Source organism: Leptinotarsa decemlineata, unplaced genomic scaffold (genome assembly GCF_025532065.1).
Source record: "Leptinotarsa decemlineata unplaced genomic scaffold, Ldec_3_MD MMD2_tig00026314_RagTag_RagTag, whole genome shotgun sequence".
Classification (NCBI taxonomy): domain Eukaryota; kingdom Metazoa; phylum Arthropoda; class Insecta; order Coleoptera; family Chrysomelidae; genus Leptinotarsa; species Leptinotarsa decemlineata.
This window is the reverse complement of record NW_027412684.1, coordinates 6,842,672-6,860,495: the sequence shown is the minus strand read 5'-3', so window position 1 is coordinate 6,860,495 and position 17,824 is coordinate 6,842,672. Positions and strand designations below refer to the sequence as shown.

Here is a 17,824-nt window from a genome sequence, read left to right as displayed (position 1 = left end):
CTGTGAACCAACAATTATCTGCTCTTGATATTTCCTTCTCCTGGAGTATTCAGTCCACTCTACTCGGAAACAGTACTTTACAAGGCAGTTCGTAGTTGACAGTTCTGTAAAGCCTTCGGTCACCACGAAATTGCACCATAAGTGATCATTGGTCATACAATCATCACATAAACCTAATAGATTTGTTTGAGACCTGAACCCCAAGTTTCACCACAAATCCTTCGATATGTCGATAGGGACAGTCTGGCTTTGTGTAAAACTTTCTCTAAGTGAGCGTTCCAGGTGAGTTTTTTTATCAAGGACAATGCCAAGATATTTCACCTCCGTTCCAAATGGAATGACCTCACCATTGAGGGAAAGTGGCGTTAGATCGTCCCATTTTCTTCTTCTGGTGAAGGAGATTATCACAGTTTTACTGGGGTTGACAGACATCTGCTCCCTTAGGCACCAACTGTGCTTTGGAGGATATTACAAGCTACCCTTCCAGACATGGACCTTGCCTTGACATTATATATAGTAACAATAAAACACAAATAATAGTTATTACAAAGAAGGAAGGAAAAAATAGAACCAAATGTGTCCGTGATGAGTAAAATTCCGTTTTAGTCATTTCCTTATGATGCTAACTTGGTTCGCAAAATGCGCGTCGAGAGACATTATTTTTGTGAGCTGGTGTGGAAAAAGTAAGTGTTTTAAAATAATCATTTTACTACAGAGATTCCAATTATACATATCGCGTTCTTTATATTTGTTACAAAGAAAGACATGCAACACATTTTATATTCAACAATCATACATTCAAATGAAAAACATACGAATTAAAGAACGATTTTAGAGATGGAAAACACGCCACGAAGCTAGTCAACAAAGTATTTAAATTTATAGTGGTTTTTTTTAATTCCAAATCCAATTATGAGACGTACTAGAGATTACTAGGTAATTTCATCGGACAATGGCACTCATTTATTTCATGTTGTGCATTGAGTTTGTTTGTTTATAGATTATTCTGCCTATATTTCACTAGTGACGTGAAAATTTCTATTTTTTGGTAAGTAACTTTGTATGCCGTTTCTTTCCATGCATTGAGTATCAAAGTTTTGTGAAAAGCACCCACATGATTTCCATTGTTTTGCATATCTGTAGACAATTTCACAACATTTCGTAACATTACAATGTGAATGGTAGTTTTAAATGACACTGGAATATCGATCTAGAAAGTATTAGGTTGTTTCAAAAGTTTTGTCCGTTTTGAGTTCATGTGTTTTCGTAGCTCCATATCTCAGTTATTATTTACTCTGCCGTGTCGTGGTGTATACTGATCTAGAGAGAATTTTGTACTCTATGCATTGATGCTGTTCATTTTTTTTCCTAATTTTAACTTTCTACCTCTTTTCTGTTCTGTATAATATCGTTGAGCGGTTTTCTCTATGAATTCAAATTGAACCAAAGCGCTGCCGAAACAGTCCAAAAATTAACCTGTCATTTGGAAAAGATAGTGTCAATGAACGCACTGTTTGACGTGGTTTGCGAAATTTCGTTTCGAAGATGATCCCTGAAGTGGTCGACTCACAGTAATCCAGGACGAGGATTTAAGGTTCTTGGGGGAGACTGACCCATGACAAAGGGTGCGTGGGATGGCGAAAGAACTAGGCGCCAGTTCCCATTCGTAATGGAAAGGTCACAAAGCTCGAAAAGTGGGTGCCCCACGATTCGAACGATCGACAAGAAATCGGCATGTGTCGAAGTCTGTTCTTCTTTTTTTCCCCACCAGTTGTCAAAATGAATCCGACAACTTCAAAAAAGCAAACTTTCAAGAAATGTATCAACACCTAAACTTCATTGAGTGGGCCTTCTTAGATCACATAACTGATATAAATGAAGTATGCAGTGAGTTTGAAATTGAAATGGTATTGTGTATCATGCTATAAAAAAACTGGCAACGACAGATTTTTCCTAGATTTCTCTCGTATCAGAAGTTAGATCAAAAACCAAATGAAAGTAGCTTATGATAACTACCAACATTTTGTTGAGCCAAACGTTCGCAAAAGCTTCTGGAATTTCGTTCAACACAAAAAAGGATCTTCCAGAATACCCAATAGATTATTTATGGAAGACACCATCCTAGATGCCCCTCAAGATAGTAAACGGTTTTGCTGCGTTCTTTATCAATGTATTCTCCCACCATCCAAATCTTGAGTACAACTCTGATACTATGACAGATGACAGGAGAACATATTTTCATAACAACTTTCACAGAGGAACAAGTAATACTTTCACTTAGGAAATTACCAAATGAAATGAATTCTGGATATGATCTTATTCCCAGCTTCCCAGTGAGGGACTCTGCTCAGGTTTTTGCTTATTCATTGTCATCTCATTTTCCTGAACGATGGAAATATTTAGAAATCTGCACAGGGAATATTAAGAACTACAGACCAATATCTATTCTGTGTAACTTCTCGAAGGCCTTTGAGATATCTGTGTATGACCAGCTAATGCCACAAGCCAAACCATCATGGCTTTCTGTATCGAATCTCTGCAGTATCAGGCAGTTTTTGATAGAAGTTATGAACAGAAAAATGCAACTTGACGTTATATACACAGATTTTGCAAAGGTCTTCGACAGAATTAGTCACTTCTTCTTACTAGAGAAAATAGCTCAAATGGATCAAACCTCTCATTAACTCAACTTCTACGCTTTTATTTGGATGGAGAACCAATTTTGTTTATTATAATGGATTTTCGTTTGCACCATACTTATCACCATCCGGTGTGCCACAGGGCTCCAATCTGAGACCCCTGCTTTTCCTCATCTTCATAAATGATCTCATCTCCGAACTTTCGTGTAGCAACTCACTTTTTGCAGACGACTTATTAGAGTACGCTACTTTGATTTGGTATCCCCTCTATAATGTACGTAAGGAAACCTTGAAAAATGTGCGAAACCTTTTTCTGAAGTGTTTTGCATTTTGAACTGATGGCGTGTACCCTGCTAGAGGAATTGACCACTCTACACTACTTCAAAGATTCGGTCTGCCTTTGTTGAAGCAATGTAGAATTTTATCAGGTATTATTATGTTATACAAAATTTTGCATTGTTCCATTGATACACCCTTTTTACTAGAACAAATTACTTTCAACGTACCTCAAGGTACTACATGTAGACAGATCACTTCTAAACCCCTTTCACTAGATTCAACCTTGGGAAAGTGTCTTCTATAAATTTGATGTGGAAAAATTATATACCGACTGCAATCATAGCGATTTTAATTTCGATCCACTGAAGACCATATTATCCAAAATTGAACCACCCATCATCTAGCTTACTGTCTTTATTTCATGTTATTTACAAATAATAATTAATTAATATGTCATATTTTTTTCCTAATTCGATCATATATGTAAATTTATCTCTTAATTTCTCAAATCCTTAATATGTCAATCTTTTGTTATATATTTAGCTTAAGTAGCTTTTATTTAAACTGCATTATTGTATTATATATTGTCATGTAAATGGATTCATCTGTTGGGCAATAAATTTTTTTTTTCTTCCTTTTCTTTTCTTTCGTTCGTTGCTTCTCGGCAACCAAATCGATCATATTCTGGAAAAGATCGTCACGTGTGATGAAAAGTGTTTCCTCTTCTACAACAGAAGACGATCAGGGCAGTGGTTGGGCACTAATGAGGCACCCTGGCACTTCCCGAAGGTAAAAATCCACTAAAAAGACCATGGTTACTGTATGGTGGTCAGTGGGCTGGTGTGATTCATTATAACTCTCCGCAATCGGGCTAAACCATCACAGCAGATTCCTTTTGTGAGGAAATCCACGAAATGTACTGGTAATTGCTTCACGAGAACGCCCGTCCGCACGTTTCACAAATCCCCAGATCTTTCGCCTACCGACTATCATGTTTTCAAGAACTTCGATAAATTTCTCATCGATAGAACCTCCGCCAATCAGGACCAGGGAAAAACGGCCTTTGTCGACTTCATGGAATTCCAAACATCCAATTTTTATGCTGACGGAATTTATAGACTTGTGTTACGTTGGAAAAATATACTGTTTGTTTGAAGGTGGTTGACAATGTTTCGTGATGTATTTCATCAGTTCGATCTTCTATTGTCTAATATAAATTGATTTGAAATACCTAAAAAAAAAATTAAAAAACTAGGACCCAGTGGCACCCACAGCCTGAACTAGTCAAATGTTACACCCATGCTCAATCCTTAAAGAGATGAGAATGAAAATTAAAAGACTCCAAACCAAGTTATGTCACGACGTTTCGATTGTTAGTATCCACAATCGTCTTTGGGTGATAACTGGACTTATTCCTCCGCGATCTGACTATTTATAGGTCATTCGAGTGCTTTCACCTATCCCCTCTTCCCCCTCTCCGCTTCAGTGGTTTTAGCGGGAGATGACCGTTTGGCGGGAGTTGGTCGTTTTCCACTTGATTAGAGGTTGGATAACATATACGCGGCTTCCTTGAATTTTCTCCTTAACCAGTGTTCCTTGTTTCAGCTTGTTGATCAGCTATGTTGATGAGTCCAAACATGTTCTGCTATTCCGGATTTGCTGGTTTCTCCTCGCTGTGTGTGTTTCTTGTACTCAGCGATGCGAATTTTCAATGGCCTCTTACTTTCACCGATGTATGATTCTCCACACTCGCAGGGTATCCGGTAAATGCAATTCTTGGAATCGCAGTCCGCGTTTGGTGGCATGGTTTTTGTGAAGCTGCTACGGATAGTGTTCCCAGATCTGAAGCAGGTCCTGATGTTATACTTGGATCCAAGACATCTTATCCTTTACGATAATCCTCTGATGTAGGGAAGTACAAGTACTGGTTGTGGAGGCTTCTCTTCCTTGTGTAGCTCTTGCTTCCTTCTAGCTAAAGCCTGTTCTACCATCACTCTGGAGTAACCATTCCGTTGAAGGTCATTTTTAATGATGCCTAGTTCCTTTTCAAGACCTTCCTTTGTCTTACAGAGCCCGAAAGTACGGTCTAGTAGAGTCTTGATGATTCCATTCTTAGTCGATTGATGGTGGTTGGATTTCTGGTTCAGATACTATCCTGTGTGAGTGGGTTTTCGATAAACAGATGTTTTCCATTTAGTGTCGGTCCTCTTCACCAATACGTCTAAAAAAGCAATTCGTTGTGGATTTCCTTCTCTATTGTGAAAGTGATGGAATAGATCAATATTTCATGTTTTATTTTTTTGGTTGTTGCTTGTATGTTATTTCTTTGTAATTTCAGTTTGTTGTTTAATAAAATAGTTATTTTCGGTTGATCTTTTTAATTTTTTTTTCAGGGATTTCAAATCAATTTATATTATATCAGACAATGGAAGTCCGAACTGATGAAATAAAAATATACTGATTCAAATGGCGCGTGTTTCGAATAAATTCAATAAGTATTATTCACTCATCTTATTGGAATTTTTTGCAAAATTAGAAACTTTATACCTTTGAAATTTTTTAAAAATATATATTTCACCCTCATTTATTCACATTTGCAATACAGCTTCTAGAACAACGAAGGATAATAACCGACTTAGTTTTTATTTATAAAATTATAACAAACTGTTATGACTCACCCAATTTAGTATCAATGATTTCTTATCACGTTCCTCATAGGAACACTAGAAACAGAAAATTACTTGCTAGTCCGAATTTCAGCACAAATTTGGGTAAAAACTCCCCAATTACTAGAATGTGTGATTCTTTCAACAAATATTGTAGTAATGTAAATGTTTTCTCTATTACGTTGAATTCCTTTAAAATAACGATGAAAAGAATATTCAACACATAGCAAAAAAAATTGCTTAGTGTGTACGAAATTTATTAATTCATTAATTTGTATTTTTTCTTGTCTCTGTAACCACTACTATCAGTGGATGCTTCTATGGGTATTTACCTGGTGTATCCCAAATTTTAAATAAATAAATCTTATTTCTGTTCGGGTAACAGCAAGTAAATCTATAATCAAACCTCTGAAAATATCACGAAACCAGATAATAAGTAGCATTTATAAATTACCATATATGGAACCAACATCGAACTCATACGAACCAAACTTTTTATTGGACTTGAATTTGCTCTATAAACTCAAAATTAACTGCTTCATTCATTCTGTTAAAAATAACACAAAGAAATCAACTTGTATCTTTTCTTTTTTTTTTCAAAAACGACACCTCACCGTTTGATCTCCACAAACTTTATTTGAAAAATATATCACATGTGATTCAAATCACTTAATAAAGCTACTGTGCCAGCGAATCATGTCGTGATATATTTTTTGAACATAAAGTTTGTGAAGATCAGATCGTAAAGTGTAGTTTATGAAATTACTATGGATCTTCATCAAGTAACGACCGAATCAATCAGAAAATTAAATATTTCTAATTGGACATATTCACAATCATGACAGAAGACAAACTAAATTAGGTACTATCACAAATTAAGATACAAACAAATTTTGGAAAAAAGTCGATATATCATGATTGGATCATTATATATAATTCAATTCTAGAAAAAATAAAGAAACATTATTCCATTAGAAAAGTATCAATTGAAAACATTTTAATTAGTGGAATTTCATAGTTTGCATTTCATTTCTATTACACTTGAATTCGTTTTCAACATATACTTTCTCTAACCAATTTCATTATTTGACTGCATTTCATTAGTATTTTTTCCAGATATAATATGTGTTCATTGTAAAATATGTTATTTCTGCTATTTCATTATACTTTGTAGTTAGTTATAGTTCCTAATTATAAAAAGGAAAAAACTTTTTAAAACAACCTATTGTTTATAGTGAAACCATTCCAGTTTGTTTCTGATCACCATGTAGATCCCCATATCAGGTAAACCTACTTTTTGAATGAATGATGTGTTTCTTTGAACTGGTCGATTATATGATAAATGCAAGTTACTTCGATAGACGCCTGCTTATGTTTTCATTTGATGCGCACAATTTCGATAATATAACCAATTCAAGAAACACGTTCATTGGAACTGTTTTTTTGTTGCAGACTGTTTATAGCACAACTTCATAACCATGTTGAATACTCACATAATCAAGTTAACATTATGTTGCATCGTCTCACTTATGAATCCAAGTAAATGCCATGGCGTGGCTAGTCAAAATAACCCAGGTAAGATTTCAGGCAATGAATTTTTATTAATTTCTCTACTGAGTAACTGATGCGTGATTGAATAAATGACACAAGATATTTTAATTCTCATTTGAATATACGAGCATGGGTGTACTACAGAATCCGTATCAGATTCTATTTTGTTGATTTTGTATTCAACTGTGTACTAATTTTATGGATAATGTGCCAAATTGGAATGAAATATTGGGCGTCCAAAATAGAAATTTTGTTGATTTTGCTAAAATATCTGGTAGTCTTTAGGGTGAACAAGAAAAAATGTTTTACACATAACTTTATACAGTCAACTTATTGGAATTGAAAGGTGATATCCTTCAATCAACTATGCATTAATCTAAAAAAAATGGGTAAACCTCACTCCAATAAGATATTATTTGAAAATTTGCTCAGTCGCTCCTGAGACTTCGAGATTTCACTAATTGCTCAACCTATTCACCTATTCATTCCAATTACATGTTAGAAGTTACTTTCTATGGACATTGAAAATCCCATATTTTTAAAATGTCATTACCAATATTCCTGGCATTTATGGTATTTCACTCTTCTAGAATCAAAACGATTGAACTAATTCAAGTAAGAAGGACAAACCACCAAATTTTTTATTCGATTAATTTAATTTTTTATCTCAGATCAAGGTAGTGAACACCCATAAATGCCAGGAATAACTTAAGTACCTCCCCAAATAATATTCAGACGATATTCATAATCAGTGTTTTTTAGCATTTCTTTTTCGCTCTGCTTCGGTAAATTTCTTTCACTTGAACTCTTGTTATCCTTCCAGTGTTGATTCTTCAGACAACTTCGTACATTTCATCTAGTGCAAGGGTAGAAAGATAATCAGTAGTTGGATACTTCTTATTTTTGATATTTTTCTGAACTTCAGACTATTGTAGAAAATTTCTACTCAATTTCATCAGTGGGAACTTTTTGCTGATGTTTGCTCTTAAGTTGGCTGTGATATATTTATTTCAACTATTGTTGTTCCTTTCGTATGTTTGAGGATTCCCAATCTTCGAATGATCATTTTATATGCTTTCTGGAATGTTTTTAAGTATTTTCAGTGAGATCTCTCCGTACTAAAACTAGTGCGGTTGCTCAATAAAAACTGTCGTTATCTGGACAAGTCCAATATCGGCAGTGTGCATCTTCAGTGGTCATTTTTTAGACTAGTTGTTATCGTTGGCTACTGCTTCGATCCTCAACGATGATTGTCCTTCAAGAGCTAGAGTGAAGATATAAGATTCTAGTGGTCTCGATCCATGATTCCGGGATTATGTTCTATAAAACGTTTGTTGATTTTTCCAACTCACTTTCAGTATCTCTTACTCTAATGTTAAATGTCTAATCTCTAACTTCATCACTCAGACTTGTTGGTCTTTTCAGCTATTTTTCACGGAAGATCTTGGCTGAATTTATTCAAAAGCTCTCGACTTCATTCCCCCTATTCTCCCTTTTTTGCGAGAGGTGCAGACTTTTTCCTCTATTATTGTTTCTCTAATTATTTTTTTTTCTCTCTTGTTTTTGAAATTATTTTCTCTATTCCTTCCGTTTCCTTCATTTCTTCTAACTTCTTTCAGAATAACAATAGCGCTACCAAAGTCCGTACTAATTTGCAACAATAAAAAATCAGTCACTGTCTTTTATGATGTTGATGACATGGTTTGAATATTAATTTATCATTTTTATTTTTTTCCAGGGACAATTGAATATTTAGGTAGGCTGATTGAAGAAGGATTAGCCAATGTGTCCACCTATAAATTACCCACCAGTGCTGAAATGTATGCGCCTACTGACAACAAAGTTATAGGTGACTTTCTATTGATATGTTTATACTTAAATAATTCAGGTATTACTGGTTAATCAACAATTCAAGATAGATTTGTCTTCATATCTTGAAGCAATGTTGAAATCAGTTGCTTTAGGTATCACCAATAATTGTTAGAAATCAAAAAATTCATTGACAATTAAACTAAAATTTGTGAACATAAGTGTCTAGATTACTGTCAGTTTATTGAAGATGCTTTCATATTTCAGCTAAAGTAAGTTAGTTGGTTCTTGTTTTTTGCAAATATTTTTTCATTGATTCTTGAATTTCTCTCACACCCTAAAAAATATATATTGTAAATCTGAACAAGTAGAAAAAAGAGTTACACTTTTCGTGAAATTTTCACTAGACAGTTTCTGAATCTGTTTTCTGATGGGGAAATTGTTAGTTAGTTTATTATATGTTTCATAGTGAGAGTTTTCACCTAAGCTCAGGTAAAATTGTTAGTCATTGAGTTGTCATATGATTCAAGTTATTTTTATATTATACATGTCCATTTGTTGAGTTGGAATAATTTTCTGTTATGATATTTAAAAATTTCAACTGGTTTCTACATAAACACAGATGAAGGTTTTGGTCGTTATCTGGAATTGTTAGTATATAGAAGAGTTTGGTTACAACGACAACGTTCGATGAAGCTATTATATACCAAAACACATTTTGTGGTTTTGTAAACCACAATAAAGTGGTATTGAAATAAGTTATGGATTTTCATCAGGTATCGCAAGTATAGTAAGGCAGACTACTATGTCTGGCGCTAAACCAACAGAAAATTTATCCAAGGTATTCTAAACTTATTCACTACAAAATACTCAAATAATAAGAAACCATCTTCATAAGAAACGTAATGTTTCGAAAAGCAAATCTATCTTCATCTTCAAAACAATCTAGATGATACTATTGAACACAAATTGAAAGGGGTATATTTTTAGTAGAGAATAACTTTTGAGAAAAACAACATTTTGGCTTTCTACTTCTTTATTTTCATAAAAAAAAATCCAAATCTTCAAAAGGAAGGAAGAAAGTAGATGATTTCAAAATTAAATTTATTCAAACATGAGTAGTTCATGCAAAGAAGTAACTTTCAGACACAAACATGTACTATATTGTGTAGCAATTCTATGAATGATATCTGATTCAATTCCAAACTGTACAAACTGAATGGAAATAAAATAAGTAATTTTTTTTCATGTTGAACGATTTTATCAAAGAAAATAATAATGATGTAGATAATGTATTGAAAACAAAAAAATGATTTGTTAGGTCCTATATAGCGGTCATCATACCACTCTCCTCAACATTCTACGGTATTGATCAGATAAAGAAAATAAAAATATTGGGCGTAGCTTAACCTGAGTAGGTAAATATGTGGATACTACTCCCAACGATTTTTTTTTTCTGATCAATACCGCAGATTGCTGAGGGCAGTGGTGTGATGACTGCTACCTGTATCCTCATTTGTGATTTTTTATGTGATTGGAGATAATTAGATAACCTATTCAAGTAACACTTTATTGTGATATTTTTACTGGACAGTTCATAAAACCGGAACACGTGTTGCGGTTACAAATTTTCATCATGTATTGGTCAATATCCCAAGATTGATTTACAACATATACAATTTTAAGACAACGATAAAAATAAAATAAATACAACAATAAAAATTAATTGGCGCTCCGAGGCGACTTCATTGATTCCAGTGGCGCATTTGCTTTTTCAGCTGCAGGAAAATTTAATTTAATTCGACAACCAGATATCCTATTTTTCTCTGAAGTTTGCTACTTTTTTTATAATGTATTTATCAAAGTAAATATTTTACATACTTGCGATATTAAAAATAAAAAATATATAATTATAATGATCATATACACGATTCTTACGATCATTATACTCCTCACATATTTTTTACATAGAATAAAAATTGAAGTTTGAAATGATTCCATCTGTATCATATGATATTTTTGTTGATTTTCAGAATACGGATCCTTCGACTTTGTAATAATAGGAGGAGGAACCACAGGAGCAGTAATAGCTAGTAGACTTTCAGAAATTCGAAAGTTCAAGGTTTTATTATTGGAGGCTGGGAAATGGCCCAATTATGATTTCATTCAGTTTCCCACTTATACTTTTCCATCTCTTCTTTCCGAGTACAATTGGGGATTCACAAGTGTACCACAAACTACTGCATGTTTAGGTAAATCGAAAAATCATTCAGTTATTTGGAAGACATCAACGACTCTTTTACCTATTTCTTTTTGTTTCATTACCAGGTAAGGTCAACCAACTTTGTAGCACTTCTCAAGGAAAAGGACTTGGCGGTACAACATTAATCAATGGAGGTATTTATAACCATGCTGATCCAGCAGTTTTGAAAAATTGGGCAAAGATTCTGAAAGATCCTTCATGGTCCTACGAAAACGTTTTGCCATTATACAAAAAGTCAGAAAAATTTGACCACAGAAATCCGTGGACACCTATCGATGAAGATTACCATGGAACCGAAGGGCCTTTGAACGTCGAAGAAAGTCTGCCACCAGACCAACTGACTGGTATATTCTTTGAGTCCAATCGAAAACTAGGATTCAACGTCTCTGATTGTAATGGACCATATAGCCAAGTTGTGTCAGCTTTTCAGCTATATACAAAAAATGGTAGACGGCACGATACAAGTGCTGCTTTTTTGAAACCAGTCTTGGATCGAAGGAACTTAAATATTTCCACAGAGAGCTTTGTGACCAAGATAGAAATTGATAAGCGTACTAAGGTTGCCAAAGGGGTAACGTTCACCCGTCATGGCAAAATATATTACGTTGAGGCAAAAAGAGAGGTTATTCTTTCAGCAGGAGTTTTCTCCAGCCCTAAAATTCTTATGCTTTCCGGTATCGGACCGAAGAACCATCTGAGAGGGAAAGGAATAGATGTTATAGCGAATTTGGAAGTTGGCAGTGCATTCATAGACGATGTCGTTACTAACTCCCTAATCTTTTCTTCTAAAATTTACTCACCTGCTCAAACGCAAGCGGAAAGAATTCAGGATTATTTGCATGGTGTTGGCGCTCTAACAACAGCATCTACTTCTCAAGGAGTGGGGTGGTATAAGTCTTATTTGAATGAACATACAGACTTCTCCGATTTCGAGCTATACTGCCAGACAACTGCACCTACAGAACTGGAAATCAAAGTAAACAACTGGAGAAAAGATACATACCAGGCAGTATGGGGTAACACAACGAATGCCATACAACTTCTTGTATTTCTACTCAACCCCCACTCGAAAGGTACCGTCAGACTGAAATCCAATAGTCCCTTCGACTATCCTTTGATAGATTTGAACTATTTCTCAGACGCTGGAAATAAAGATATTAATGTGATGTATGAAGGTATCGAGTTGGTTTTCAAACTGATAGAAACTACTCCATTCAAAAAACTCAGGGTTAAATATGAGGGGAGCCCAGTTCCTGGTTGTCAACACGAAAAATTTCTGTCTAAGGAGTACTGGCATTGCTTTTTGAGACAAACCAGTTCTTTCGGATACCATGCCACAGGTACGTGTCCCATGGGTACCGATCCACAGAAAGGAGCAGTGGTTAATAATAATCTAGAAGTGTTTGGAATCAAGAGATTGAGAATTGCGGATTCTAGTGTCTTTCCCACTACTGTAGCTAGACCTCCAAGTGGGACGTGCATGATGATAGGTGAAAAAATATCTGAAGTAATTAAAGCTCAGTATGCTTGAATATTATCGCTCGTGGGTCACAATATTCCAAATCTAGATATTGCTTGAAAATATATCGTAATAGTAAGAGAGTGTTTTACTTTATGTGCCATTGATAATTAATATTTGATATTCTTTAAACGACATTTTTTGTGGAGAACTCAATATTTTTTACTGCTTTTTTGGGTTCATAAGCTTCCACAATCTGAAAATATAAAAGATAAATCAATAGAGAATCTGTTGTAGTGTAGTAGAGGGCAAACTGAAAAGTTCACCTCAAAAAGTTACTGGGTAATATAAACTACTGAAAACTGAAAAAAAAATTGTGGGTAAAATTTAAGAACACGACAAGTTACGGACTGATTGGACTATCCAGTAGTTCATATTACGCAGTAACTTTTCGAGGTGAACTTTTAAGTTCACCCTTTACTACACTTCAGCAGATTCACTATTGATCCATCTTTTATTTTTTCAGATTGTGGAAGGTTATAAACCCAAAAAAACAGTGAAAAAGATTATTAGATATATTAGGAAAGGGCGGGTTGCATGTCCTTGTTCATCTTTCACTGCCTGAACCACTGTGCATCCTGTTTTTGGTTTGGGATGTGTGGGTTGGATGCCTGCTTCCACGTAACTCCGCTGAATACGGGAATGACAGAATCACTTGTGGTTCAGTTATTCCCTAACTGAATGGTATCCCAACGATTGCCTAATCCAAAGGTGTGTGTATTCGTGCCGAGAGGATGAATGACACTGAGCCTATCAGGTGTCTCTACGGAACCTTCGAGATACCGGGCGCCCTCTCGTCGTAGCATCGCCTTGTCACGGTAATGCGGGGCTCTGCTGTGATTGATCTTGTTTCCCTAGCTACTCGTGGAACTTTTATGGACAGAGTAAACTTAAATTTTTTTTCTAATGCTGAGTCTACAGAGGAGATGGATGACGAGCTTATGACTCCAACTAACCTTCCTGTAAATTTATATCAGTAGCGAGAGCTTCTCAACTCTCCAACCCCTCATTCAATAACTGAACCTAAAAAAAGGATTGGTGGTGCAGCCAGGAAACGACTGAGTCGTCTCCTCAAAAGCGGGGTACCTTATGAAACCGCCTTGCAGAAAATTTTCGAGCGGCATAAGCAGAATCTGTCTCAGGCAGAAGAAGAAACCTCCCATGAGCAGGTTAGCAAACGTTTGAGCTCAAGTGATGATTCACCAAAACCAGAGGCGAAAAAGCCCTGCACGGTTGAATCTAAGGCATCGTCAGGTGTAGCTGATGTGCAAAAACCCTTATATGGAAAGGTTGTCGCGGGTATCAAGGTGGGAATCTTGCACCTTGACTATCCGACTACTTCATCAACGATGAAACAGCAGAGCATATACTTTGTGCCTTCCTCGCTGGGGACCGAATCAGGTTTTTAGAGTTCGGCAGAGCCGTACTCTTACCATCTGCCCTGAAAGAGCACTCACCATACAAACTAATTGGCTTCGTTGAAAATCTGGGTTTATTTGGTCGAGTGTGAATAGGTGTGAGCCACAATAAACCCTTGTGGGTTGTGGTGGAGAGTTGAATAGACCCACTCACTTTGGACCTAACCCTAACCCCTATTAGGAAAGTTACATACCCAAGTTCTCATGAAGCTCTGAAACAAGGAATTATTCTTGTGATGCAATGTTTGGAACCTTTGGTTTAGTAATGAATATTACTAGAGTTTTTCTCAACACCAAACCGTTATTTTAACAAGATCAAACAGTTAGATCTTCCTCTTGAAGATGATTACTTGGTGATCGAAACACGTATCAAGGTGTTGAAAAAAAATTACGGTATAGTGTTGGGAAAAAACTCCAGTAATATTCAAGAAATTATTCTATTGAAAACACTTTTCGAACGGTAGAACAAAAACACTGTATCGACGTGCGTTTCGCTTACCAAGTTGCTTCTTCAGAGGATGACTAAAACTAAATTTTACAACTAAATCGGAGGTGAGCATAGAGATAAAATTCAATAACACTATAACTGACACTGGATATTATTTCATGACACTCATCTGTTTAAATCTGTTTCTCCGTTAACCAGCTGTCGCACCCCTACGAACGACAACCCTCAGAAGTCAAAACTTGTGCAAGCTAAGGACTAACAAAGTCTTACCATTCAACGTGTGATTCCTAACACGGATGCCATCTGATTGCCATTATTTGATGACAATAATTTGCCTAGTGGAAACATGTTTTCAATAGATGTCGTTGGAAACTCAATTTTTCAAAAATACTCAATTCATTCCATATTATCTTCCATAATATTTAAATTCGCTAGACCACAGTAACAAAATCAGCTTTTTAAAAATTTTCGACGTTGTAACGGAAACCAAATTTACGTAAAGGTGCGTATTCACAAAAAAAGCGAGCACGAGCGAATAAGAGCGAACAAGAGCGAACAAGAGTGAACGAGCATTCTGCATCAATAATCGTCTGGTGAGTACGGGCTAGCGAGCGAGCGAGCGTATGCTTGTTCGCGTTCAGAAAAGATCGAGAAGAAGGTGGTACATCAAAGGAAATACTTGTCGCGGTCGTTTAGTGTGAACGGGATTTTAATCTTCAAAACTGCTCGCCGTTTGCTGCATGCAACTATGCCGGGCAGCCAGGTGGAAAATTTGTATTTACAGTTTAAAATCAATTATTATTATTATCGGGTTGTTTTGTGAACTGGACCGTACCAGGTATAGTTATAATATTTACATTTTGGATAAATATTAATTTTGTTGTCTTTTTTTTAGTCTCATCTCAACTGTTATAAGGCGAGCATAATTTTTACTCCGTTTATTCATATTTTTATTCATATTTTATTTTGATAATGTTTTGTTGCAAATGTAACGGGATAGAGTCATAAAACTTCAAACCCTAAAATCGTTACTTTAAGATTATAGGTATTTAAATATTTATTGGACTTTTTCCGTAAGGTTTGCTATCTTTTCAAAATTTTTTAAATATTTATAAAGTTTCAGTCTACTTTATTGTACTTTAATCTATCCTGTTCTTGGTTTTTGGTAAATCAGGAATTTTCATTCATTGTCTGATAGATGTCGTAGTTTTTTCCTTTTTATTTTTTTTTCAATAAAGTCAATACAACGAAAGCAGCACTGCTCGCACGTGCTCATGCTCATGCTCGTTCGTGCTCGCTTTTTTTGTGAATACGCACCTTAAGATCGTTCGAGGCCACATGATTCCTTCTCTCATTTATTCAATTGGAAAAAACCTTCTGAAATTCGTGTCCCATGAAAAAATGAAACGGATTTGGGCAAACACTAAGGGTTTCGATAGCAATTGGGGCAACATAGCTCTCTTCCGAGTGAACTGGAAAAATTTAAATCATCAATAATCATTTGATGATTTTTGGGAAATGAAGTCACCTTCAGAAGTCACCTTTAGAAGTCATAAACATGAAAAAAACCATTCCGATTCAACAATTTTTGTTGAATTACACGACAGAAAAATACTTTCGAAAACAAATACTTTCTATGAACGGTGAATTTTACGAAAAACATTTTTTCTATTTCGTTTATATTCCTAACATTCGTGATGGAATCGAATTAGATATCATTCACAGGATGGAGAAGTAAAAAGTCAAAACATTTGTTTCCCATAAATTATTCTCTCCTAAAAAGAAACCCTTTCGATTCAAACAAGATGCCTTTGGCTGGGATTTTATCGAATAAGCGAATAAATGTCATTTACGTACTGTCATCGATGACATGATTGGATTTGACCCATTACCGTGATAAAAAGTTATGAAGTTATGAACGAATTGAGTGTGTTTTCTTATAATGTTATCCGTATTTGGTACTAAGAGCCAATAAGGCAAGTGTATTACTGTGAAACATCCGGGTGTCTACCAGTGAGGATGACACTGTTCCATGTAAGTGACATTTTACTTCATTCATTATTTATATTGTGTAGAAATCCTATAAGTGATATCTAATTCGATTACATTACGAATGTTTGGAGTACAAAGGAAATAGATAAAATGGTTTTCGTTTAATTCAGCGTTCATCTAAAAGTGTTTGTTTCAAAAGTATGTTTATTTCCTGTACTTTAATATTTATATGATATAGCTCTTTCGGAACGATGATTTTTTCTTCCAGAGTGGGTGTCTGAAAGTTAGTTCTTGGCATGATCTACACATCTTTGTGAAGAGTTGATTTTTGAAATTGATTGCTTCTTTCCTTTTTTTGGAAGATTTCCACATTTTTTGAATCACGATGAAGAAGTAGAAAGCCAAAACCTTTCTTTTCCAAAAATTATTCTCTCCTAAAAATATACCTCTTCAATTCAATCATTTGATGATGATTTGAGACACATGGCGGTCGGTAGCCAGGCGGTTCGACGTGGGTGCTTTGTTCACTCACTCGAATTGACTGTCGTGTTAGTCGGTGGTTCAAGCCCTAGTCTGAACGATCGTTAATCCTTAACTCGCACAAGTTTCGACTTCTGAGGGTTGTCATTCGTAGGGGTGCGACAGCTGGTTATCGGCCAAACAGATATTTTTAACATATTTTTTTTTAAATAAAATTCGTTGAAATTCGTAACAGGGTTATACTCTAATAGTTGGTCCATCCATCAAGTTTCGATTATTTGAATCGTGGTTTTATTACAAATATGATAATTTAGAATCTCCTGTATGAGTAGTGTTGAATTCAATAGGAAATTCTCTGATTTTTGACCTGAACGTAAATTCTTGGATACTGGTGTATTAATTTTTTTAGTGAATCCACTGGTTTGGTGTGATGCAGTTCTATCCATTGTTGGTAAAAATGTGAATAGAATATTTTCTTAGTACCAGGAACCTTAGTAACCAAGGTTACGATAATTTACTCAAGACTCTGAAACCTTTCTGTTACCTTTTTTTTATTGAATCTTATCATACAATTTCATCATTTTTAAATTACTGTCGCGAGGGCTTCAGTCCTCAATTTCAGTTTGTGATTCAAACTCTGAGATATGCCAAATGTGAAGAATTGAAGGGTTATTTATTGTTAATGAGTTGGAAGTTGAGGTTTTCGCACAGTACCTAGAACAATTTATCGAAAAATTATTATCCCGCATATTGAATACAC

General features: G+C 35.2%; 1 protein-coding gene across 1 annotated transcript; it reads left to right on the top strand.

The window, feature by feature from the left end:
- Nucleotides 1-900: 900 nt before the first annotated feature.
- Nucleotides 901-12,805, top strand: LOC111502415 (glucose dehydrogenase [FAD, quinone]). Its single transcript, XM_074181563.1, has 5 exons — nt 901-1,048; nt 7,037-7,159; nt 8,874-8,984; nt 10,978-11,196; nt 11,273-12,805. Exons 2-5 carry the CDS (start codon nt 7,063-7,065, stop codon nt 12,736-12,738), a joined length of 1,893 nt encoding a protein of 630 aa, XP_074037664.1. The 5' UTR covers nt 901-1,048; nt 7,037-7,062; the 3' UTR covers nt 12,739-12,805.
- Nucleotides 12,806-17,824: the final 5,019 nt, after the last annotated feature.

Bases quoted from the DNA above. Each gene is read 5' to 3' on its own strand.
- LOC111502415 (XM_074181563.1), top strand. From the start codon at position 7,063: ATGTTGAATACTCACATAATCAAGTTAACATTATGTTGCATCGTCTCA. The intron at 7,160-8,873 runs GTAAGATTTCAG...ATTTTTTTCCAG, and splicing joins GGCTAGTCAAAATAACCCAG to GGACAATTGAATATTTAGGT. The intron at 8,985-10,977 runs GTGACTTTCTAT...GTTGATTTTCAG, and splicing joins TACTGACAACAAAGTTATAG to AATACGGATCCTTCGACTTT.